Raw genomic sequence first — 25,686 nt, 5'->3', positions numbered from 1 at the left:
TTCCTAATTTATTCGTTGCACGCGCCCGTGAAAGACAGTGGGGGTGGCAAATGGCAATACCTCATCTCTTCCGTTCATGCCACCGACCTTGAAATCACACCTACAGAGGGGGAAAAAAGAACAAACTGGGAGAAACTCTCTCGCCTCACCATCTATGGTTGGGCCTTAAACGACAACCAAAGATGGCCGTTTCCCTGAATTCAGTTGTTGGTTTCAACTCAAAGGTAATCCTCACCTCTTTATCTCGCTCATTTCATGCTTTAGGTCACTTGTTCTGACGTCCTACCATTGCCTGAAAGCGTTTTATTGCTATTTTTATCCACGTATGAGTTGGGTTTCTGTTCTGTGATTGGAAATTGTAATTGTTTGGGTAGATTCGTGTTGTTTTTCTGTTGATTTTGAGGTCTACAGGTTTGGATTGAGCACTGGTTAGTTGCTTGACTGTTTTGATTATCTGGTATTCTGGTTGGTTGGTTAACATAAACTAGGTTACATAATCTTTCAGAAAATTAAAGGAATCTGGGTATACTTAAAGATGAAATAGTGGAAGTGAAGGAAAACATGCTGAATATGGCTTCAAAATGTACTCATATTAAGCTGTATCAAGAATGTCCTTGCAGTTTACTCCCGACTGTTTTGCTCTTCTCTAATCAGTAACTGAAGACTACAGTCTACAACAACTGTTGACAATTAACTTCTTTGGGTATTGAAACTTAACAGTTTGCTTTCAAAGCTTCATGGATCGATTACAAGCAAGCGACTAGTGAACACGTTATTGGAACATGTTATTACCCGATTCTTGCATTATGGCATCTCTCTCAATGAAATTCATGGCTTTCTTGCCTACTCTTTTATCAATTGATTCTGCTCATAGATAGCACTGTGCAATCATAGATGAAATTCTTCAAAACTTGGTCTTTTTCTTATGCTTCTTAAAATGTTGTTGTTCTGATGTTTGGAAATAGGAAAGTGTTTTCCAAACTTGTATGAGAACCATGAGAATATCAAAGGTTTGCTTTCAAAATGCAATCATAGATTCCCTTCGCTGACGTGCATTTTGCCTGTAATTCAGTTGAATATCCAGTTAACTTGCTAAGGGACCCCTTTTGGACTGTGATAGTAGTGAAACTCCAGAGCTCAATTAGAATTTCATTGACTATTTCTTGAAATGAATGGATGTGCCTTTACATAATATTAAGCCATGGAAATATGTATTTAATACCTAATCTCATATGATGCGGCCAAATCATGGTGGTGGTTGTGACCCATGATTATCTTACTGAAGTGTTTTTCTGTTAAAGTTGCAATCTAGGCACCAGAATACATCGAGGTCTTATGTGGGATTTTTGGCACCAAAGGCAGCTCAATTTACATCTCCCTTCGTAATGTTTGGTTCAAGGAATTTTATGAAGGAAAATAAGTGGGGATTTTGCCTCTCAGTTGCAAATAGTGATCAGCTTGCATCAGACATGAGTGATAAGGGTAGTGGAAATTCTGGAACATCACTATCTGATAATCAGTTTTCAGCACCAAATTCCCCCTCACCGGATTCTCCAGGAGGAATTAATGAGTTTCAAAATACAGAAGACGATGAATCAAGGTCTCAAGTATCTGGGAATTCTAATGGTTCAGTGCTTTCTTCACCTATTAAGCAGGAGACACCATCGTCTCCCAACATGCGATCCACACCAAAAAGAGCGTCTCTAACAGCAAGAGAGAGGCTAAAAGCAGCCCGTGTTCTTAATCGTTATACAGATTTTAAGTCATCAAAACCAGAAATGGGTAGGAAATTATTGGATGCTCTGAAAGAAAGTGATAAGGGAAAGAAAAGATCTCGCCTTCCTGAGGCCCCTACAAACTTGTTTGATGACAGAGACCGGGGCATGCCTAAGCAGGGTCTTACTTTTCAGTTTCCTGGGGGCGCTGATCTCTTCTTCATAGCCTTTTCTTTTGTCTTTATCAGCACTGTAATGTTTGCTACAACTTACATCGTCTGGAAGGTCGGTGCTATCCATTTTAACGAGTACTAGTGTGGTGCTCATACCTCATGGAAAGTCATAGACCATTTTGATTCACTTTAGACTCTCTTCTTTGCATGTCTAGGATTTTAAGCTCTTGTACACCATATATATTGATGATTGCAGAAATTTTTTTCGACAATTATGCGCAAAGCAACTGATACAACTTGTGGTGGTCATGTAAATCACATCATTTTCATTTCTTTGTTAATTATGTGATAAACTTACGACTATAATGTGAATTGGGATATACTGATCTTCCGCAGGAACTTGAAACTTACTAGCTCATACTAAATTCTGGTTGTAAGATTATTACTTCATGATTTGTATCATTGACCATCTGTGGTACTAGCACAATGTGAAAAATAGACTCATGTTTATCATATTTTTCAGTTGTTTTTCTCCTAATACCCATTTGTCATTCTGCGAAATGCTGTTGAATTCTGCACAACTTCCTCATGATATTTATACGCTATCTTCAGAAAGCTATAGCAGCAAATAATGGAGGAAACTGAAAAGATACTGCTGCACTCAATGAAAGTCCAAACTGTATAGATGAATAGAACAGTGTACAGTAGCAGAGGGAGAGTGGTGGATCAGAAGTCGTATCAATCTTTTAGCTCGTCTTTATGATGAGCTCCCATGTCTGAATGTGAATGGGGCCCTAAATAACTGGTGATTGTTATTGAAGCCGTCCTGTTTCTTTTTCTTGTGTAGGACAATCTGATATCTTATCTCAAAGGATTTATCCCAGCAGATGTGGACAAAGAACGCCACCAAAATGAGCAGCTTCAGAAACACATCCATCCACTTGAGATGAAACCCTAGTACATTAAAATCTGGATTTAGATAAGACAAACCTAATCAAATCAAATACAGAGTTAAAATGCATAAGCAATCCATTTAGCATTACAAAATGTTGATCATTATTGGTTTAACTTTTGGTTCTGTTTTATCTTTTTAACTTTCAGTAAATGCTAAACTGGGTCAAATTTGTTGTTTCTTACAACCTCTGATCCCCAGGTCCAGGTGGGTCTTCATGATCTTGAAGAGGTTAAGATGTTGCTAAAGTTTTCAAAAGAAATTCATTTTGAAGTGACAGGCAGTACCCTTGCTTGACCAATTGAAAATTACTAGATATCACACCAATCACAATCAACATATGGAGGTCACACTTGCTAGTGCAGAAACAGTAGCAGCTGCTCTTGATGCCACTGATTATAAAGCATAAATGGTTCCTTTTCACAAAGAGACTATGAAGCCTTCTTTTTGGATATGGAGGAGAATTGCTACCATTCTGGGTCTAATTGGGTTCCATGGCCACTCCAACCTCCTCAACTCTCTGCCTCTGCAACTAATTCTCCATTTCATGCTACCCCTTCATGGTCAATTCCACTACAAGGGACTTCAGAAGATAGAGCTGGATCTGCTTCAAACAGTCATAGCCAAGCCGAGAAGCGACGAAGAGACCGGATTAATGCACAGCTTGCAACTCTCAGGAAATTGATTCCCAGATCAGATAAGGTATACCCTCTTCAATTAAACATCAAAGACTGATTTTTTCTTGAGGAAACTGAATTGGGTCAATTTTGATTTGTGTAGATGGACAAGGCAGCACTATTAGGCAGAGTGATAGATCATGTGAAGGATCTGAAGAGAGAAGCCTCTGAAATCAGCAAGACCTTCACAATTCCAACTGAAGTTGATGAAGTAACGGTTGATTGTGACCTGGATCATGATGAAGAACGACAAAGCATGTTCATCAGAGCTTCAGTTTGCTGCGACGACAGGCCGGAATTGTTTGAGGAGCTGATTACAGCTCTCAAAGGACTAAGACTAACCACGGTGAAAGCAGAGATTGCAAGTGTTGGCGGCAGAATTAAAAGCATATTAATACTCTGCAATGAAGGTGGTGGGGAGTGTGTCTCTCCAAGTACTGTCAAGCAGTCTCTGCTTTTAGTACTGAGTAGGATATCTTCATCATCTATGCCCTCTTACACTCACATTAGAAGCAAGAGGCAGAGGTTCTTCTTGCCTTCTTATTAATCAGAGAGACTGCTTGACAGTACTTTAATTCTCTTTGGTTCTCTGCCATTTATGTTGCATTAGAATAGGAAAGTTGAGAGAATATTGTCTAGCAATTCGAGATCTGAATGTACCATGTAGATGCTCTTTATTTTTTGTTGGCACAAACAAACAAAGACTGCAAGCTACACCGACTGATCTGATGGATCATGACCACTATCTAATCAATATTGTAAATTCGGAAGCAAATGGCTGGGATTGCTGCCTGAGTTTCGAGGCAGCAGCCTGTTTTGCGAAAGTGTCCTCTCGGGCATTTTGTTGTCTCATTGTAGATGTTATTTCAGCTTCTCTTCCGCTCAATTTCTTTTACCTGAAAGCCGTTATTCCGTAATTTGATTTCATCTAATTAAATAATAAAATACGGTTAATATATTTATTTATTTTCAACAGTTTTATTCCGAATAAAGATAAATGAAGCAGTTGTAACTTCCCACATCACTCACCCACTTCAAAACAGATTTGTAACAGAAACTCACAGTCCAATAATAATACCCAAAAATAAAATTAAATAAATAGAAAAATCAATCCACTATATCAACTGATACGGGTGTGGATGAATCTGGTGGGTCGGACTCATGTTTTGGATCCAGAAATATGACTACCATTTCACTTGTTGGATGGCCCTACTACACGTGTTTATAATCAATGGTTATCAAATGCTACATAGATTTGAGGGTAAAACGAGATGTGTTTTGGAAATCTAGCATTTCTCTTAAATAAATTAGGATCCAAAATGGATCACACCATATTCGAACCCGTTTTACAGTCAAAGAAGGATCAGTTAGATGATAGTGAAACAGAAACCAACACGCTTATAACGATCGAGCAAAGTCGTTATGTCAACGTGCGGTTTTACGGTTCACACCAACAACAACTCCTCCTCCTCCTCCTCCTCCTCTTCTCCATAAAACCGTTACCATCAAGTATTTATATCTACACATCCTGTGTGAATTCAATTGATCGGGGACGATTAGAATGGTGAGTGAGATCAACGGCGGCGATCGAGTCAAGGGCTCGTGGTCCCCACATGAGGACGCCACGCTTATCAAACTGGTGGAGCAACACGGCCCCAGGAATTGGTCCATGATTGGCGCGGGAATTCCCGGCCGCTCCGGTAAGTCATGTCGTCTGCGGTGGTGCAACCAGCTGAGTCCGGAGGTGCAGCACCGGTCGTTTACGCCGGAGGAGGACGCGATGATTGTCAAGGCCCATGCCTTACACGGCAACAAGTGGGCCACCATAGCTCGACTTCTCCCCGGGCGGACGGACAATGCTATAAAGAATCACTGGAACTCCACACTGCGTCGGAACCGCGGCGATCGGATGTCTTCGGCGTCGTCTGAGTCCAGTTCCGCCATGAAGCGTCCGAGTTTAGAGGTTTCTGTTGAGTCGGAGCCCGAGTCGGGAGTGAAAAGGCAGTGCTCAAGTGCGTCGTCGACGCAGAAGCAGAAAGTTTGCAGCGGTGATGCAGTAATTGAGGGGCCAGAGACTTTATTGACTCTATCACTGCCAGGGGAGACTGTTATTTCTGTGGAGGAAGAGGAGGCTGCGGCGGCGGCAGGGGAGAATGGTGAGAACAATGAAGAGGAGCGCGTGATGGAGGATGACAAGGAGAGAAGTGAAGGGGAAATGGAGGAGATTTGCTTGTTAACGGTTATGCAACGTATCATAGCAGATGAGGTGAAAAGTTACGTTGATAAATTGAGAGGCCAAAATGGGATTGAGCCCATCGTTAAAAATTCGGCCCAAGAAGCCCATGAATCACTCAAGAAGTACTGAATTGAGTTTTCAGTCAGGGTGTTTTAATTATGAGAAATTTTATTTATACACCACAAAAGTATTAAGTTTACATCATTTTTAGATTTTTTATTTAAATCTATATCCCTATATGAAATATCGAATATGCCCTTAAATAATAATAAATTAACACAATTATCACGATTTTATTCTCAATAATCAATACGACCATCCAATTTTGTTATCAATAATTATCAGCACCATCCTGATTTTTGTTATAAAAAACCATAGTACTATATCTTTTTTAAAATAAGAATCGGACCTAGTTCACTGATTACATTAATTTTCCAATTTAACACAAAAAAATACAAATCAAACTCAGCAAAATCAATAGCAGGTGATAAGATCCAATTGGGTCAATTCATTCATGTTGAGAGGCTTAGAGGCTTGAATATGTCTCATCAGTCCCGATTCTTAGGAGGATCAGTTGGGGAAGAACATCTATCTTTGAATAGATCAAAGTCTCAGTTGTCGAAACATGGGTTGAATTTGAATGTGAAGAAAAAAATCCCTTGCAAAATTGAAGACAACTTATAAAGAAGGAATTCCTATTTCATATATTACAAGTAAAGAGTATTTTGGGTGTAAATTTAGAAAATTTTATTGTAAACTTACAAGGTTGGAGAAGGTAGTGTAAACTTAGGATTTTGATGATATGCAAATAAAATTTTTCCTTAATTATAACTTATTAGAATGGTATTGATAAACAATAGTGCTAAGTAGCCCAAACTTATGTGACATGTTGACTTATCATGTGAAAAGACAAATTTAAAATATGATTTTTTGAGACAAAAATACCCTCATTTGTTTAAAACTACAAGTTCAAATCTTATGGTGACATCACTATTTTTTCAACTTTTTTTTAAACAAAATTTTAAAGGGTTTTAACTCTCAAAATGCATGTTATATTTATAAATACATATTAGGAATCACTATATAAAGCTCTTTCCAACAAAATCTGTTGTCAATAGGTTTTACCTAGTTGTTCTTAATTCCATTATTTTTGAAAACAATGAAATTGAAAAAACAATGGATTTTGGATTGTGCTTTCAAAAAACGATGGATTCTGGGCTTAAAACAATGAATTACGGACTGTGTTTTCAAAAACAGTGAATTATGTAGTAAAAACAATGGATTCTGCATTGTCGCTTTAAAAAACATTGGAATATGTATTAAAACAATGAATTTCGGATTATTTTTTCCTTCTCAATAACAATGGATTCTGGATAGTTATTCCATTGATTTAAATAGGTGGAATAAAACTATTTCATTGATTTAAATACGTAGAATAGCTAATTCCACTAGTTTAACTTAATCCACTTATTCAAACCAATGGAATGACTTAATCTATTAATTCAAATCAGAGGAATAGTCAAAATTCATTTATTCAAATCACTATGATAGCCAAAATCAATTGTTTTAAATCAAACGAATATCAAAAACCATTATTTTAAATCAATGTAACATTGTAGTGTTCTTTGTACAAAGGTATAAAGAGAGGACAAAAAACAAAATAGAGAACCTTAAGGGTTTTTGCATGCACTTCAGTTTATATAACTAACCCAGATAATAATGAAAAGTTCGCCATTGTCGAGCTTCACAAGTCAATAAACATTCACTTGAACTTACAGATCATTACAGGCCTATGAAACTTAAAAAAATCAATGGAATGACATACAAAATCAATGGAATAACTATTTCGAAGACTATATTTGATCGTTCAAGGGCTGAAACCTGTAGAGTTTGTCAAGACAAGTCCAATGATGATGGTTGTTCATGGAAGGATGACCTAAGGTGGTTGAATCGGGCTCCAAAAATTTCAAGATGAGATTCCGATGAAATCAGTGGCTATTGTCGACAAACAAAGATTGGGGAAGAGAGAAAAGAAAGAGATCGAGAAAGGAGAGAGAAAAGAGGGAAAATAGGAGAGTAAATATAGAGAGATTTTTAAATTTTGAATTTTGAAATTTTTCCAAACATTGCTATGCCATGTAGATTTGGACTCTCTTTGGGGAGCTTTAGTCAACCCCGACTTTTACTAAGTGTATTCTGATTTTGTTGACTTTGCTTTGACTTTGTCATTCTTTAAGACATATGCTCTTTACACCCTACCCTCTCATCATCTCTTTCTTCTTCCTCACGAGCACCCACGGCCAACCATGGTATCGTCGCCGTCCGAGCACCAATCCAGTAACCACTACCACCAAATTGAAGCTCAAGCCACCACGAACTAAACCCGACCAACCCCGATGAGTTTCTTCCACTGTAATCACAGAAATCACGTTCGAAAGTCTATGATCACCACGAGAAAAATCGTTTGATTCGGACAATCTGGCCATTGTTGTAGGAAACTGACACCACCTTTGGACTCCTCGTGGCAAGGCGCTTCCATTCCACCCATTTTCCGATCAAGACGCTGTCGAAAATTGACGACCTGAGTTTGATTCCAAACAAGGCATTTTGGACGATTTTGGTCTCGAATACCAATTCTAGAATAACTACGAGTCGGAATTTCACGTTTCTGACAAGCTTCAACTGAAGAATGACCCCAATAGACGACAATATAGTCGACAATGACAGATCTGATTACGAGGTATGTTTGTAAAATGACTTAGATTTATGTAGTTTGGATACATTTATAAAAATTTAAAGTTTTCATGAGTTTCTATTAACAAGAGATTATTTAATAAAAACCGGACCCATCTCTTTGGCTACCAAGTACTTGTGCTTTTTGTCATTTTCAATTGACAAATCAAAGCTACAAGATAAAGGCTTGAACCAACAGTGCTTTAAGCACATGAAAGATTTAGGGAAATCGCGACATTTTTCAGTTGATTTGAGAGTTTTTGTCGATTCCTTTGGTACTTCGAATCTTGCCACGATCAGTAAAAAAAAAAAGTCTATGAACATCCCCATGATTTAGTCCATTACTAAGGTACACACAGTACAAATCCAAATGTTTTAATGACACCCCTCAAACTCTATTTTAACATTTTTTTTGAGAGAAATACGAACTTCTATTAAAACAACGCAGCACCATATATAGAGGAGTAGACTCCTCGATTACAAGATAAAAATAAAAACACTCCTACTACATCAAGGGTAAAGAATTGACTCAGGACAACAACAAATGCCACAAACAGGCTAAAATAGAGTTTAAACTCGTTTGAAGAGGCAGGCAGGGGCCTGAAAGCAGCAAAAGCACGATTAAGGATTGCCTTGAAACCTCGCCAGAGAATGGAGCATGTACTGTAGTCTTGAGACATATTCTTTACAACCTGATGCAGAGTAGTCAAAAGACGGACGTCGTCGTCGCCGTCGCCGCCGCCAGATAAAGCCTCATCGTTGTCCAAGAAAATCAGATCTGGACAAGAGAGGAGCCAAACCACCATATCGGTGGACGAAACCCTTAGATCTGAAGGAAAATCCATCAGATCTAGAGGGACAAACACAGAACAAAGGAAAACAGACTAAAATTTAAAAAGTAGAGTTGGAGGTGAAGAAAAGTGGTTGTGGAGGTGACGGTGGGTATGGAGGTGGTTAGAGAAAGGGAGTGGGGGTGGTTGGGGGTGGGTGTGGAGGTGAGTGGGGGAGGAGGAGGAGAGACCTCTCCTCCTCCACGGCTGCACTTTTGCTGGAGTAGTTGAGAGAGTTTTTAGAGAGAGAGTTTAGAGAGAGGGGGGTTTGTTTAAACTCTATTTTAACATTATTGCAGGTCCCTCCACCAATCCACCATTATTTGATTAATTATTTGACTAACAGAGCAACGGAGTGGAATAGAATAAAACAACACTGTTCGAGTATAAAAACAAAACAAAAATATGAGAAAAACTGGTTTTGATCCGAAATTCATTTAATGACAAATAACACACAAAAGACAAATTCAACAAGGCATCCTATCCCAATGTGTACTTACAATAATATCTGCAATGTATAAAAACCGCAGAACAAAATCCCACTTCCAATTGAATCGCCATCCCAGAGGTCACACAACAAGCTTAGCCATAAGATGTTCAAACTATTGCTGCATTTTTTAGCAACCCCAAGAGCATTTACCAACTCTTAAATTTATAATCTAGGCTTAAAGAGGAATAAGAGAGAAAGGGGGAGGGGGATATGACAGCACATATAGGTCACTGAAAGATACCCCAGTTTGCAATTAGGTCACTCAAAGAAAAAAAATTCTAATTAGGTCACTCAATGTTCCAATTTTGAGCAATTAGGTCATCACGCTCTAATTCCGGCCAATTGATCGCCGGAACTTGCTGACATGTCCACTTTTGCATATGTGGACCAAACTGACGTGGAATTTTGTGATGACGTGGATTTTTTTAATAAAAAATTTATTTTTTCCCTGAAATATGAACTTGTAAAAAAATTATGAAAAAGTATATAAAACCTTATATTTTAACAGAATGTTTATTTGCAGATAAGTCATTAAATTTATGTTTATGACCCAAATTGTCACAGAATATACTTGTTATGTATTTCATATATGTAAACCGATAAAATCAAATACAACATTGATTTCTATCACCAAGTACTAATCCATCAACATCATCCAAAAGACATAAATAATAAACTTACACATAATCCAAAATACATAAGAAATATACATGTAAAGCATTTAAAATACTGCCAATAGACATACATACAAAATGAGACCAAAAAGATATTTAGTGCTCCTTAATTTCTATCACTATTTGTGCAAACAGATTCTTGAGATGCTTGTAGGATTGAGGCAACTCTAGTTGATGATGTTGCAGCACCAACAGTATCACTTGTTAAGTTGGATCCTACTCTCATTGGCACAACACCCCTCCTTCGTATCCCACCTCTTCTGGGCACACCACCTCCTCTTGATCCACCTCTTCTAACACCACCTCCTCTTGAGGAGCCACCTCTAACACCACTTCTAACAGGCCTTGTACTTGCAGCTGTAGAGGTACCAGCCTGTAAACATACAAATATAAAACAAGTTGCATCAAATACAAATGTCAGACAATTACAAAACTAAAGTTATATGAACCATTACCATATTAGGATTTCCTCCTACCATCCCTGCTGCACCATCAGATCTACAACCTCTCCTATTATGCCCTGGTTGTCCACATTTGCCACATTTAATCACAGGATAAGCCCTCCTCAACCTCGATGGATCTTGACTCTCCCCAGCTTCCCTTCTCCTTTTTACTTGCGGCCTACCCATTTTTTTCCTTGGCGGTGGTGGAAGCACAGCTTCAGCATGAGTATTGGGATACATATTCATACCATTAAGAGGATGAACAAAGTGGCTATACCCTCTCAAGTATGTTTCTTTTGTGTAATAATGACTTACATATTCAACAATAGGATGTCCAATGTACCTGAGAGCTGCAATTGCATGGCAGCAAGGTATCCCTGTGAGATCCCAAACCCTGCAACTACACGTTCTTTCCACTATGTGCACAACATACTTCTCTGGTCTGCAGGTTACCTCAAAAAGTGAATGTGCATTATCCCCACTCCAGATAACTTCCCATCTCCCACTAAGATCCACTAGTTTCACAATCCTCTTTGCAACATTTGGCACCAGTGGGCTGTTGGAATTAGAATCCAACATATCCTTTCTCAACTTTACAATTCTCTTCATTGCATCCTTCCTCAATTCTTCTAGAAATGTAATAATAGGTTTTCCTCTATGTTTTAGAATGCTACCATTATAGCTCTCTGAAATGTTGTTAAGCAACATATCATTCTTACAAGTAGTCCTAATCTTAGCTCTACTCCACAACTTGTCAGCCCTATCATCCAGCCACTTCCATGCAGGTTCAGAAAGTGTCTTCATTACACACATCTCATGCTCAAATTCAGGAATTGTAGTCCTTGCAATAATCTTGTAGAACTGGCTTTTAAGTTGCACTCCCTTGTGTTCTTTGCTGAAATTATTATACAGGTGTCTAGCACATATTCTGTGCTCAAAACCAGTTAGCACTATGTTGAATACATTCTCCAATCCCTACAAAACAAATATTGTCAATGCATGATGTTAGTGAATGTGGGAACAACAAAGAATTATTATGAACCAATTCTGTGAATGAATGAGGTTAGTACCTTTTGTTGGTCTGAAATGAAGGTCCACTCTCTATCCATCCCCAAATCACCCATTAAATGCATCAAAAACCACCTCCAATTTTCAGTATTTTCAACCAAGACAACTGCCCATGCAATTGGATATATGTGTCCATCCCCATCTTGGCCAATTGCTGTAAGAAGTTGTCCTTTATAGCATCCTTTTAAAAAACATCCATCCAAACCAATCAGTGGTCTGCAACCATCCAAAAAACCCCTTTTCAAAGCATCTAAACATATGTATATCCTATTAAATTGAGGTGGACTGTCAGCTGTAACCCTATTCACATGCACAATGCATGTGCTCCCCACATTTTTGTTCCTTATCTCTGCACAGTAGTCTCTCAACCTGGCATATTGTTCTTTGGCTGTACCCTCAATCATCTCCTTAACCTTCAATTTGGCTCTATATGCCTGTGAAATTGTAATGTCCAACTGCAAATTCTCACTAACCCATGGTATTAAGTCAATCAGTTTGATATCTGGTTCTAGTCTAATCTTATCAGCAATTCTGAATGCCAACCAATTTGTTGATGCTTGCTTGTTGACAAACAACCTAGTACAGCTATGTGAATCAACCAGAGTCTTGATTTGAAATGTTTGTTCTCCTTTGATTTGGCTACACCAAATCTTCCATGGACAATCAACCTTTCCCTCACATTTCATCTGGCATCTGTCCTTGTTATTTACATAATATTTAAGCTGAAATCCTCCAGCAATAGCATAGTCTTTCACAGCAATCTTGAACTCTTTTAAACTATTAAACTGCATCCCTAGCTCTAATCTAATTTCTTTCATAGGCAAATTTGGATTGTGTACAGGTCCCCTAGGCACTCTCCTCTTACTTCTCTGTTCTACCTCACTGTCATCAGAATCAATAGGCAAATGATAATCAAGATCCTCTAAATGGTCACAGTCATACTCATTCAATAAATCTTTAGCATAATCACTATCTGAGTCATCCTCCACAACCACCTCATCCTCATTCTCTTGCTGCCCATCATCATTCTCTTGCTGCCCACCCTCATCATCTTGCTGCCCACCCTCATCATCTTGCTCATAAGACCCATTCTCCTCCTCATCAGTCTCCACCTCTACATAGTGCTCTGAATCAGTCAATTCCTCAACATCAATATCCACATCAATAACAGCTTTAGGATCAGGTATTGGGCCATCATAAAATATGGGAACCTCCACAGGGTGCTCAACATAGACATCTACATGATCTTCCCCTTTGATACACTCTATCATGTGAAGGACATCCTGGTCATTCCTTATGGGTTTTAGACCATCCTCAAAACTCTTATTGGGCAGCAAGAAACTACAATTCTTCAAACTGTTATACCCTACCTCTCTCAAACATTTCAATATTTCAAATAAACTAAACATATCTGAATTACAATTCTCCCAACATGAAACATCCCCTCCAACATATTCAATCTTTTGTGATATATTATTTTTCTCTAGTTTACCCCCATGGTGTAAGACCATGTCAAAATATATGGAGTCCATTAACCTACAAGTGAAAAGCAAAATACCCAGTAAAATATATCAATCATACTATCTCGTACATGCATGATTTACATCAAATCCCATATAGACAAAGTCACACATATTACATTTGCACAAAAAAATGCCACCATAAACAATACAACACTAACAGGTCAAGAACTAAGCACCAATCATGGGCACAAGACAATCAATAAGCCTAGACGAAAGATATATGAGCTAACCCAGAAGGACTTGACCCAATTGACCTAACTCAGAAGAAAGATGGGTTTAGGTTATACCTTTTACTTCTGGAACCACTGAAGCTTGCGAGACCTACGACTCCTGCGATTATCCGATGGCCATAAACCCAAGACGAAAGGTACACGAGTTAACCGGTGAAGACGATTGAAGAAATCTGCGTTCCACGCAGAGAGAAATCGGGCAGAGAGAGAAATAGGGTTTAGAAGTGTTTTCGAGAAGATGGGTTATGGTGGGAAGGTGGAAATGTATACGGTATATCAAATCAAATCTCTCCTCTTTATTCAATTTTTTTTATTAAAAAAATCCACCTCATCACAAAATTCCACGTCAATTTGGTCCACATATGCAAAAGTGGACATGTCAGCAAGTTCCGGCGATCAATTGGCCGGAATTAGAGCGTGATGACCTAATTGCTCAAAATTGGAACATTGAGTGACCTAATTATAAATTTTTTTCTTTGGGTGACCTAATTGTAAACTGGGGTATCTTTCAGTGACCTATATGCACTTAACCCATACTAAAAGCTAGGCATCAAAGCACAATATTATTATACAGGTCAGTTTGCGCTGATAGACTAATTAAGCCTGAATTCTGATACTACATAAACTCGTCGCAACCACTAATTAGTGAAGAGGATTATTACACACTACATAGTAAATAACACATCAAAGCCTACTCGAATTTTCAGAGAACAAGTTGACGTATGCTTTGATGAAAGGACATATCAAAAACCAGAAGATGGATTAGGAAATGTTGTGGGAAATATGTTAAGCTTAAAGCTGTGGAATATGCTGTGAGGTGTTTGACGAATTAAAAATTGATACTAGCGGAAATGTTGTTAAATTAAAGTTTTATAATATTAAATTTTATAATTTTTATATCAAAATTTCTTATTAAATTTAATATAATAAATATAATTTTGTCCATAAAACTAATAAAATAATTATTTTTATTAATCTTACATTTAATTTATTAAATAAAATTTACTAATAAAATTAATGTTAAGTATAAAATTTAAATATTATAACAATTACTTATGTAAAATTAATTAAGATAATGTGTTAAGTTAAAAATGTTTAAAATAAAATATAATGTTGTAAATATTAATAAAAAAGTAAAAGAAATTAATATTGTAATGCATGTGGACACAACCTTTATTAAAAAGTAATAAAAGTGTAATCATTATATGGGGCTGAAAAAAAAAAATTATAGCGGAAATGCTGTATAAACTCCCAGTGGGAGCTTATAAAATTCCAACAGATCGTCCGGCCATTCCGCTGTGCCAAGCTGGAAGCGGATCTGCTTCTGTTGTGCTAAAGAGACAGCATGTCATGTAGATTTGAACTCTCTTTGACTGTCAAGTACTTGGGCTTTTTGTCATTTTCAATTGACAAATCAAAGCTACAAGATAAAGGCTTGAACCAACAGTTCTGTTAAGCACATGAAAGATTTAGGGAAATCGCGACATTTTTCAGTTGATTTGAGAGTTTTTGTCGATTCCTTTGGTACTTCGAATCTTGCCACGATCAGTAAAAAAAAAAAAAGTCTATGAACATCCCCATGATTTAGTCCATTACTAAGGTACACACCGTACAAATCCAAATGTTTTAATGACACCCCTCAAACTCTACTTTAAATTATTGCAGGTCCCTCCACCAATCCACCATTATTTGCTCAATTATTGGTTAAACCAACTTTTATACCCTTAAAATTATAAGCATTTCTCATTTATGTCTTTGAAGTTTAAGATTTGCCCAAAATATCCTTAAAATTTCAAAAAACTAGTCATGTGTGTCCCAATTTTCCTGTTTCGATGAGTGAGTGACGGAAATTTCAAAAAACCAACCTATTCTTCTTTCAACCCACCAGCTACCATGGTCGACGGCGGCAGCATCATCGCAGTGCCACTTTTGTAAAGAACTTCTACCCATTTTCGTTATTTTCTCATGATTACAACAGTAAATTCATTTAATCTATATGCTTTAAGAAACCCTTCTATTTGCAGAACAACAATAATCAAAAAATTGGAGAAGACCCATTTGAGAACAGCCATGGACAAGAAACGTAGAGCTTGGTTTAAGTCATTTTAGGTTCCATCTTCTCTCTTCCTCACAAATTTGGTTCTTGACGACGACTTTCTCACGGGCCAAGTGATGATGACGGCCACCACCACTTTTCAAGAACCACGACCCAGAGCCACATGAATCAAACCCTACCCCTGTAAACAGATCTTGATCTTGCAGTCCAGGATTCATCCATTTCTGGCACAATATCGTTTAATTAATTTTAAGATTAGCAATTTCAGTCCAGCTAAACCAACTTTCGTCGAGCGGTAGCCGTGGCCGCCCAAGAACTAGAAGACCTTATTGCAGAAGAAGGGATTTTCCTTGATTTTATCAAATTGGGTATTTGATGAGTTGGGGTTTAAATAATGATGTGGCATTTCTTTTAAAATCATGAGTTATATGTAGATATGCCACACTGTCATTCCGGTTGCCACATATCCAAAATCCGACGTTCACTCGTCGGAACAGGAAAATCGGGACACAAATAACTTGCTTTTTTAAACTTCAAGGACATTTGAGCTGAATTTTAAACTTCAAATATAGAAACGAGAAATACACACAACTTTGAGGGTATAAAAGTTGGTTTAACCATTAATTATTTGACTAACAGAGCAACAGAGTGGAACAGAATAAAACAACACTGTTCGAGTATAAAAACAAAACAAAAATATGAGAAAAACTGGTTTTGATCCGAAATCATTAAATGACAAATAACACACAAAAGACAAATTCAACAAGGCATCCTATCCCAATGTGTACTTACTATATAATATCTGCAATGTATAGAACCGCAGAACAAAATCCCACTTCCAATTGAATCGCCATCCCATAGGTCACACAACAAGCTTAGCTATAAGATGTTCAAACTATTGCTACATTTTTTAGCAGCTCCAAGAGCATTTACCAACTCTTAAATTTATAATCTAGGCTTAAAGAGGAATAAGAGAGAAAGGGGGAGGGGGATATGACAGCACAATTTTAGTAGGCATCATCAAACACTAATTAGTGAAGCCTGAATTCTGATACTATGTAAACTCGTCACAACCACTAATTAGTAAAGAGGATTATTACATAGTAAATAACAAATTAAAGCCTACTTGAATTAAAACAGAGAAGAAGTTGATGCATGCTTTGATGAAAGGACATATCAATCAGAAGATGGATTCGGAATTGCAAGGCCTTTTTACATTACAAGGGGAAAAAAACCCTGCGAAAAGCATGACACAAAAGAGATGTCCTTTGTTGCACTAAAAACAGTAACCTCAAGCGATGTAAAACTCATTCAGGTATGCGGTATTCACCATCTGTATACTTTGTCTCAATTGCCAAGATCAGCACAATAGCTAATAAGCCACCCTGCCCACCCCAACAATAACACTAAAGGCACAAAGAATCACACTCCTAACCTAAAATCAATAAAATGTCGGCCTATCAGTTTTTCTCTGGACGTGTAATAGAAATTGTCAGTCTTTTAACATCACCAAAAAAAAAAAACACTCTGCAAAAAGCATGACATGAAATATTTGAATCCTAATTGCACAAAAAATACAACCTCATGCAACGCAAAAAAAACTAAACCGATATGTACCATTCACCATCTGCATACTTTCTCTTAATGGCCAATATCAGCACCACAGAACATAACAGGCCACTCCATCCTCAACAATATAGTCACATCGTTGAACTTCCAAAACCTTGAGCACACAGAAATCACATTCCTAATCCAATATAACCCAATATCGATAATATATCAGCTATCAGCTTCTCAGTTTTTCTTTGAACTAGCAGTTTTATAAATTCAAATAGTATCTAAAGCTCATGAACAGATAATTAACAAAGACCAATGCTAACAAAAACGTCAAGTCACATCAGTATAACAAAATTCACAAAAAAAAAACATTAATTTACTCAGAAGGCCCTGGATTCAAGCATCCAAGTTGGCTAAAAACCAAAACTTAGTCAGAAACTAATGGAAGCCCAGAATGAACAATCAGACCCCTATCTTATTGAAGACTCAAACCACTTATCTGCAGAAAATACATTTAAAAACTGAAGAAAAATCACAGATACAGTAATATCACTAATGGATAACAAACTTGCAAAGTAAAAACAGAGAACCGAACCAGCATTTGAAATTAAGAACGCAATAATAAAATCCAAATCTCATTTCCATAATCTAGAGGTTCGTCAAAAGTCAAACAATGAAACAAATTAAAACGAACTACAAAATAGCAATACTGATCAACACTAGAACGACAAATCGTTTCATTATTACAGCAAACAAGCCTACTTAGATCTCTGCCTCATCTTTCTGCGCTTCCTCTTAAGCCTCCTCATACGCTTCTTCTTCCACTGTTGAAAAAAAGGAATAATCATATATCAAAAAGTAAATTCAACTGAAATCGTAAAATCGAAAAGGGACTGTTACAAATCAGAGTGATATGATGAATGCTCAAGAAGATCAAAGCAAGCTTGCCTTGGCTCTCATGGTGACGGAGTTGCCAAACTCTTCAGCTGCAGAACTGAGAAACCCTAGTTGCGTCCACTGAAACCTGCGGCGAGGGTCTCGACCGTCGAGTATTCACAAGAACCCCTGTTCGCTTTTGTTCAGTTATATGGAATTAAAACCCTAAAGCCCGTTTTGGGCTCTGAAAGTTTGGGCCGATCTATATAGGCCCAATTTTAATTAAGAAAGCCCACCGAGGCTAGTTGACAGAACTTTGAAGGCCCCAAAACCAACCAGTCGCTGCTAATCCCTCCGCAGGTCACTTCGTCACTGCCGCTGCGGGCTGCACCACATTCGGGATATATTCGGAAGTAACTGTACGATTCTCCTTTCTCTCACGGTGCTACGTATTTTGATCTTTGCATTTCTCTGTTTGGAATTTATGTGTTGGGTCTTTGTAGATTAAGAATGCAGAGAACGTTGACGTCGTTAGCTCGATCTCTGATAGCGAGGCGAGGGTTCAGCACAAACTCTGAAAAGATTGTAGCTTCGGTGCTGTTCGAGAGGTTACCGGTTGTTATCCCCAAAATCGACCCTGTTGTCTATGCTTTTCAGGAGTTTTCGTGAGTCTCTCTTTCGCTTATTTTCAATTTTATTTTTTGTTAATTTATGTTCTTATGTTCCGATTCCATCCATAATGGTTCGGTTCGTCTATAGGTTTAGGTGGGGGCAGCAATACCGACGCAGATATCCTGATGAATTTCTAGACAAGTCTAAAGCTGGGTGAGTTTCGTAAACCTCAACCATTTTCGAGCATGCGATGCTAAGATTTTACTTCTCATTTCTGATGCTGTGCCATGTCCTCTAAGATGTAAATATTCTGGCCTAGATTTAAAATGGGTCTTGTTTCTAGATCATTCAGTGCTCATTCCGATGGACTTTGCCTAGCTTCTGTCAATGCTTTGATTTGAAAGTGTTTAATTGCTGATATTTTCAAGATGAGGTAGATGCATGCAGGTTTACCATAATTTGTTTCTCCTGTTAAGTTGTGACAATCGTGGCAGTAAAATGATTGCAAATTATCTATTTTTTTCCCTTTACTCTTAAATGTTGTCGACATTGTAATTTTTCCTTGCAAATTGTTTAGGTAGTTGCTGATTGCTGGTTTTTGTTCTGTTAATTTTTATTTCACACTCAACTTGTGTCATTGCAACATAGTCTCCATACTTAAATTTGTGTTAGATGAAGTAGGATGTGATGAAATCGTGTTAGGGAGCCATTTGCCGACATGTCTTCAAGTTGACACTTTGCCTTGAAATTGAAGTGGCAATTAAACTGACATGAATTGCTGTTCTGGATCGGTGTTAATAAATATTTTCTTAAATGTGCAAAGTATGACTGATTTTGATTGGATTTTTATGGGTATCTGTAATTTTAAATGATAACTTCTCTCTGAGTGGCACTCTCTTTGTGCCCTTGAATAAAATTTTGTTTTTGTACTCATGTTTGAGGTATGTTCCAGAGGATTGCTTCTCTTTAGTTGCCAACGTAAGTAGGTATATCCATGCGGTTTATTAAATCTGATGGAGGCTGGAATTTCTTGTTATCCAGTTAAGCTAAATTGCAATCATGAGTCATAATAATTTATCTTTTTGTGCACATATGCTCTGTTTAACTTCCACTCTTGCGCACAGAGACTAGTGCAGATGGAAGTTTTCATTCCTTAATTAACTATGTTTAACACATTTTCAACCAGGGGAAAGGGGGACTACCAAATTGACTACAAGCCAGCTCCACGGATCACTGAAGCTGATGAAACAAATGATAGGAAGTAAGTAACAGCTTCAAAAAGTACTTCAAAGAATGCCTTTCATGTTATGTGACCTTTTTCGTGTGGGATTGATATTAAAATACTTGTTTTACTTTCAGTTGCCTTTTTCTCTTTCATGTCATTATTGGAAAATTCCGTCTGCTTGTTATTGGTGGTGACTTGTGATTAGTTCTAGGATAGAGAAACAGTATAGACTAACTAACAGTTCTGGTTTACATACTCGCACTGTCAAGTGAGATTGACTTGCATGGAGAAATATCTGACAGTAACCTTACAACACTTGAATTTGGTATGAGTGTTTGTTTGTAAATTATTCGTATAAACAGACACACACATATGCATTGAGCAGCCAGTGGTGAAATACTTTACTGCAAGATCTCCAATTTTAGCTTGTACCAAGTCATGTTCCCCGCTTCTCCTATTGACATGTTTTATTTTTCCTTCTTTTATGTTTTTGGGCGAGGGGGTGGGTGGGGAGGGTTTGGCTTGTAATGGTCATTTGAAAGTGCTGCCACAGTTATTTCATTCCACAACTGCTTAGAAAGTGCTACAACTGCTTTGATTATTTTACAGAATATATTGTGGAAACATTTTCCAGAAAGTTATTTGTTAAGGGAGATTGAAACACCTTTGGAATATCAGTAAATCTTGGTGTTACTGTATTCATCCTTCATATCTCTACACCTTACTGTTATTCATACTAGTATTAAATTGTCAAACTATATAGGGGCTATGGCATACAAAATGCGTACTTTTTTTCCAGTATTAAGCCTGTCTTCATAATAACTGAAATTAAATCATTTAAAATTCATTTTTATTGAGATGTTTTATGCCGGCTGATGGTTTTCTTTATACCAGATGGAGCATAGTTATCCTTTGCTTGACAGGCTTCATGGTGAAATTTATATTCTCTACATGGGATTGCATGATTCCCTTGTTTTAATATCATTACAGGGTCTTATAGTGCATTATTTACTTGAAAAGGCTAACTTGTCCGGGCTTCAGATGTGCATTATGAGCTCACAGTTGTTTGAAACAGATCTGCAAGTGGAACATGAGTATGTTTATATTAAAATTTTACTGTCAAACCAATCACATTTTAAAACAATTCACTTAGTGCATGAAGGGGATATGTGGCAGGCGGAGGTCCACTTTGCTCATTGTTCTCTTGGCATTCACTTTTTCTTTTCTTTGAGTAATTTATTATGAATGAATTTTATTTAAAAAGGGAATACACCAATCCAGCATTCAATGATATCAGTTTCTACAGTCTGGTTTTCTATCATGACTGGAATCAAGCATTCATTGATCACTCTATATTCGCCATCCCTCCATCATTTCCAATTATCCAACTAATTTCTATCACACTGAAAGGTCTCGTTTTATCTCTTTCTAAATGTCTCAAAAAATTATCCAAGCTATATTGCATTTACAAAGTCATTTCTACCGGCACTATTAAAAAACCCCTATGCTTTGAATCTTGACATCTTCTCCTGCTAAACCATCTGTCATCCATGAGACTCCTGTGATTCACAATGCTCCATCTCTTTAGGGTAGAGGCTCATTTGCAATTTAGTTTGTGGTTTCCTCTTTTTGCATTGACATTTTGTGCGAACATTTTCCTCTTTAGAACGATGACAAAGGAAAAGATAGTTACCCATTGGAGCAGTAATTTTTCTCTATTTTTTTTGGGTGGAGTTTGTCTTGAACCCGAACATTTCTCGAATCTCAATTAGTGTATTGATCACTTCAGGTCATTACAGAGAGCCCTTGACAGAAGACTCTATCTTCTTATTTACGGTAACACTATTGGAGCTCCCAATGGCAAGCCTGTGTGGCATTTTCCAGAGAAAGTGTACGAATCTGAGGAGACATTACGTAAGGTAAAGTTTGCTTTATGTTCTTATCTTCTCATTTTCTTCGTTCTGTTATATCTCCTGCTATTGTGTTTGCAGTGTGCCGAATCTGCATTACAATCTGTCATAGGGGACCTTTCCCACACGTATTTTGTTGGGAATGCTCCTATGGCTCATATGGTTATACAGCCAACAGAGGATGTGCCAGATTTGTCACCTTGCAAGGTACATCTTTACTCCTATACTTGTAATGGCTTACCTGAATACAATTTACCTTTTGACCATAAACAAACAAAGGGACCATGCTCCGTCTCTTGGCCTTGCGTTATGTGTATGCTTAATTGTTATTCCGTGGCTTGATTATATATTTCTTCTTTTGTCAGAGATTCTTTTTCAAGTCTCAGGTGATTGCAACCAACAAATTTAAAATTGATAGATGTGAGGATTTTGTCTGGGTGACCAAGGATGAACTAATGGAGTACTTCCCTGAGAAAGCTGCATTTTTTAACAAGATGATCATCAGCTGATGCCAGATATCAGTTTTACTGGCTGACCAATAGGATGGATCTTTCTAAGATCAATATTTTTTATTTAGTCTGTATTGTGTTCTTGTATTTGAGCCCTTGCAGGGAGTTAAAACTGTTTGTGATGGTCCAGATGAAGATTCAAACATGAGATAAGAGAACCCTTAGGTACCTTAGACCCTTCAACAAAAAGATTTGATTTTTTTGCTATTCTGATGATTTTTATTTCGTTGGTAATTTGGATGTCAAGGATCCATTTGGTTCCCTATCATGTATGCTTTCAATTTTGATGCTGCAATAAAGATCTCTGACCCACATTCACCTCCTATATGTATAAGTGGCATTGCCAGAATACTCAACATTTGTGAACGATTTCCTTTACCTATAATCCAGGGGTCTCAACTTTCAATAACTGTTATTGACTTATTGTAAAAGATTCAGTTAATGAAGCACCAGTTCAGAATTTTGGCTTCAAAGTATTAAATGCAGTAACATGTAATCAGACAGTAGTAAAGAAATTTAATTAGGTAAAGTAATAATGAAATTCAATATAATTAGATAATATAATATTGTTGTGTACGAAAATGTTAAGAATATAAGTAATTTTCGAGATACTAAACCAAGAAAGGAATGTGTGCTTATACTACTAGCTCTCTCAGGAAAATCATCGAACAGGAAGTGAGCATGTATCAAGATGACATTTCACGCCATCTAATCTAATCTAGAGACGAGACGAAGATAGAGCACCATTAAAATGAGCAATCCAAGCTATTAATAACCGCTACAACCCATGTGATTTACAACATAATTTACAATGAAAATCACAGTTCACTTACTCCGTTACGATTGAGAGAAGCTCGACAGAGTGGGCAGCTGGAGTGCGCACTGAGCCACTTATCCACACACTCGCAGTGATAACAATGGTAACACTGCGGCAACACCTTCACCTTCTCACCGTCTTCAAACAGACCCAAGCATATACAACATTCGCTATTCTCAACCGTCGTTGAGTACTTGTGCTGCTTTATCGGCAACGAATTTATCGTGGCGGGGTCGAGTCCCTGCAGTACTCTCGTTGCCCACGCACGGGATGAGGTCGGCTGGAGGATTTGGTTGTCGTGGAAGCGGAAGACCCAGCGCGCGTAGAGGAAGAGGACCGTGACGATTATGACGATGCAGAAGAGGGCAAGGACGAAGAATAGAGTACGGCCGTGGATCGTAAAGTTGTGGTCGAGCTCCGTGTAGTGCCAGTGGTATGTCTGAGAATCTTGCGTCGTTTCCATGACCACTGCTCGCGGCGGCTGGGTTTGCAGAACGCTATGGCTTCGCGTTAACAACCGAGTTACGTGCATCCATATATATTTCACGCTGTGACCTCACCACAGGGTGTTTTTTATTTTTTTTTTCACTTCAAATGTTTTTTATCAACAAAATTCAATTCAAAACACCACGATTTTTTACCTTACAACACATCTCGATTGATCAAAATACAAATCACTCCCGAAACGGATCCATTTATATCTGATTTCAGGCATGTCCAGTCTAAGTATTCAATTATGGACAAGTAATAGCCATTATTGGGAAAACCAAATGTTTGCACACTTTTGAATTTTGATAAAACAATTATTTTTTTGGGGAGAGAAGATTCTCGTTAGATATTTTTAAGCTCAAAACAGTGACATGCCTTATCAATAAAAAGAAAATGACAAAAAACTGTGAATACAGTGGCCAGCCTCTGCCATACGAGCCAAAACTGCAATTATATATATATATATATAGAGAGAGTTTCTTAGGTATAGAATCCTACACTTTATTTAACATGCGGGATTTATCTAAGATCATTCATGAGAGCCTCACCACATGTGGAACCACACTTACACCAAATAAGTGGTGTTAGATGGATCTCTCACTCTCACTTTAAATAAAGTGAGGGATCCCTCACTTACTTGAGAATTTTCATATATATATATATTGATTAAGACAGCATCAGCCATCAGAATCTTATTCGGACAAATATTTGCAAGCATATACATAGCATCAGAATGCATGTTAAATCCGATTCAAGACACTGAATAAGGTAAGGATCTGTTAAATCAACCGTCAATCACAGATAGTCAGATACGTATTCGGTTGACAAAAACTCCATAATATTGATATTGATATGTTGTCCTCACAACACCGTGTAGGTAATAATAGAAGAAGCTTGAGGAAAGGGCTGAATTTAGGCCCATGGACCTAGCCCATCTGACAAACAGGTCCAATATGAAATTTATTTAATTAATAATCTAAAACTTGAAAGCAATTAAGAAGCCCTAATCTTTTATCTTTTTGTAAGTTAGTGGTCCTAGGAATCATACACAGTTGACAGGACACACCAGTTCACCACTAGATTCTGTATAACTAAAAACTCCTCAGACAGACACATAGAGTCATAGAGAAAACCAAAACCATGTCTGTGACCAAATTAAGCTACACTTGCAGAACTGACATGGTCGGACGAGTCGGAGATATTTTTCTGTTGTTCGTGCAGAACTCATATTCAAGCCCTTTATACGTGCCCCTGTGCATCATCATCGGACCCTTATCCAAAAATTACACTTTTTACCAATGTTTTGAAACCGACCGGCCGGTCTGACTAGTCGACCTTTGACGGGGCTTGGTTCCGGTCCGATTTACTACATAAAAATCAGAGGTCTGAACCATGACCTCCTCTATAAAAGTAAAGGTCTTACCACTAAGCAATAAGACATTTCATGTCCAAAATAAATTGTTTATTGTATATATTATATTCGTGTCCATACACATTATAATGAGCTATAAAATTATTTTTTGCACATTTATTTTATATATACATTATAATAAATATATATTTAATAATTTAAATATTTTTACATATATACGTTATATTTTTTTCACTATATGCTTCTTTGTATTTTTTTCATAACAACTTTTTTATTTACTTTATTATTTTATATATTATATTTTTGTTATGTGAAAACTTAAGAACACATGAATGATAGTGAATTTTTGAATTGAGGCATATCAATGATGTATTTCTTTATTATTGTGAGTATTATAATATATGAAATATTTTTAATCATCATTTATATCAAATAAATATTTATAATAATGTATTATGTTTATAATATATGAAATATTTTTAATCATTATTTCTATTAAATAAATACTTATAATAATGT

General features: G+C 37.2%; 6 protein-coding genes across 6 annotated transcripts; 4 read left to right on the top strand and 2 right to left on the bottom strand.

Moving 5' to 3' along the window:
* Positions 1-19: 19 nt before the first annotated feature.
* LOC120014844 lies at positions 20-2,287 on the top strand. The gene is made up of 2 exons (XM_038866923.1): positions 20-224; positions 1,302-2,287. Exons 1-2 carry the CDS (start codon positions 183-185, stop codon positions 2,028-2,030), a joined length of 771 nt encoding a protein of 256 aa, XP_038722851.1. The 5' UTR covers positions 20-182; the 3' UTR covers positions 2,031-2,287.
* Positions 2,288-3,046: 759 nt separating this feature from the next.
* On the top strand, positions 3,047-4,200 carry LOC120014845 (transcription factor bHLH51-like). The gene is made up of 2 exons (XM_038866924.1): positions 3,047-3,542; positions 3,621-4,200. The coding sequence occupies exons 1-2, from the start codon at positions 3,294-3,296 to the stop codon at positions 4,062-4,064; spliced, it is 693 nt and encodes a 230-aa protein (XP_038722852.1). The 5' UTR covers positions 3,047-3,293; the 3' UTR covers positions 4,065-4,200.
* Positions 4,201-4,527: 327 nt separating this feature from the next.
* On the top strand, positions 4,528-5,947 carry LOC120014843 (transcription factor MYB77-like). Its single transcript, XM_038866922.1, has one exon. It carries the CDS (start codon positions 5,079-5,081, stop codon positions 5,880-5,882), a length of 804 nt encoding a protein of 267 aa, XP_038722850.1. The 5' UTR covers positions 4,528-5,078; the 3' UTR covers positions 5,883-5,947.
* A 4,639-nt stretch (positions 5,948-10,586) lies between these two features.
* Positions 10,587-15,694, bottom strand: LOC120014141. Its single transcript, XM_038866062.1, has 5 exons — positions 15,610-15,694; positions 13,809-13,917; positions 11,994-13,527; positions 10,936-11,898; positions 10,587-10,853 (listed from the first exon to the last, which is right to left on the bottom strand). Exons 1-5 carry the CDS (start codon positions 15,692-15,694, stop codon positions 10,587-10,589), a joined length of 2,958 nt encoding a protein of 985 aa, XP_038721990.1.
* A 2,839-nt stretch (positions 15,695-18,533) lies between these two features.
* LOC120014395 (39S ribosomal protein L46, mitochondrial) lies at positions 18,534-22,838 on the top strand. Its single transcript, XM_038866337.1, has 7 exons — positions 18,534-18,652; positions 18,737-18,898; positions 18,993-19,058; positions 20,032-20,106; positions 21,860-21,989; positions 22,062-22,187; positions 22,346-22,838. Exons 2-7 carry the CDS (start codon positions 18,744-18,746, stop codon positions 22,487-22,489), a joined length of 696 nt encoding a protein of 231 aa, XP_038722265.1. The 5' UTR covers positions 18,534-18,652; positions 18,737-18,743; the 3' UTR covers positions 22,490-22,838.
* A 244-nt stretch (positions 22,839-23,082) lies between these two features.
* LOC120015394 (RING-H2 finger protein ATL66-like) lies at positions 23,083-23,890 on the bottom strand. Its single transcript, XM_038867805.1, has one exon. The coding sequence runs from the start codon at positions 23,836-23,838 to the stop codon at positions 23,308-23,310; it is 531 nt and encodes a 176-aa protein (XP_038723733.1). The 5' UTR covers positions 23,839-23,890; the 3' UTR covers positions 23,083-23,307.
* Positions 23,891-25,686: the final 1,796 nt, after the last annotated feature.

This window comes from Tripterygium wilfordii, chromosome 14 (assembly GCF_013401445.1).
Source record: "Tripterygium wilfordii isolate XIE 37 chromosome 14, ASM1340144v1, whole genome shotgun sequence".
NCBI lineage: Eukaryota > Viridiplantae > Streptophyta > Magnoliopsida > Celastrales > Celastraceae > Tripterygium > Tripterygium wilfordii.
The sequence above is the reverse complement of the archived record's forward strand: the minus strand, read 5'-3'. Positions and strand labels throughout refer to the sequence as shown.

Coding starts and splice junctions, on each gene's coding strand:
- LOC120014141 (XM_038866062.1), bottom strand. CDS start 15,694: ATGGGTAGAAGTTCTTTACAAAAGTGGCACTGCGATGATGCTGCCGCC. Junction 13,918..15,609: donor GTGGGTTGAAAGAAGAATAG/GTTGGTTTTTTG, acceptor CGTGGAACGCAG/ATTTCTTCAATCGTCTTCAC. Junction 13,528..13,808: donor AAGCTTCAGTGGTTCCAGAA/GTAAAAGGTATA, acceptor TTTCACTTGTAG/GTTAATGGACTCCATATATT.
- LOC120014845 (XM_038866924.1), top strand. CDS start 3,294: ATGGAGGAGAATTGCTACCATTCTGGGTCTAATTGGGTTCCATGGCCA. Junction 3,543..3,620: donor TGATTCCCAGATCAGATAAG/GTATACCCTCTT, acceptor TGATTTGTGTAG/ATGGACAAGGCAGCACTATT.
- LOC120014844 (XM_038866923.1), top strand. CDS start 183: ATGGCCGTTTCCCTGAATTCAGTTGTTGGTTTCAACTCAAAG. Junction 225..1,301: donor TTGTTGGTTTCAACTCAAAG/GTAATCCTCACC, acceptor TTTCTGTTAAAG/TTGCAATCTAGGCACCAGAA.
- LOC120014395 (XM_038866337.1), top strand. CDS start 18,744: ATGCAGAGAACGTTGACGTCGTTAGCTCGATCTCTGATAGCGAGGCGA. Junction 19,059..20,031: donor CTAGACAAGTCTAAAGCTGG/GTGAGTTTCGTA, acceptor ATTTTCAACCAG/GGGAAAGGGGGACTACCAAA. Junction 20,107..21,859: donor GATGAAACAAATGATAGGAA/GTAAGTAACAGC, acceptor TGATCACTTCAG/GTCATTACAGAGAGCCCTTG.
- LOC120015394 (XM_038867805.1), bottom strand. CDS start 23,838: ATGCACGTAACTCGGTTGTTAACGCGAAGCCATAGCGTTCTGCAAACC.
- LOC120014843 (XM_038866922.1), top strand. CDS start 5,079: ATGGTGAGTGAGATCAACGGCGGCGATCGAGTCAAGGGCTCGTGGTCC.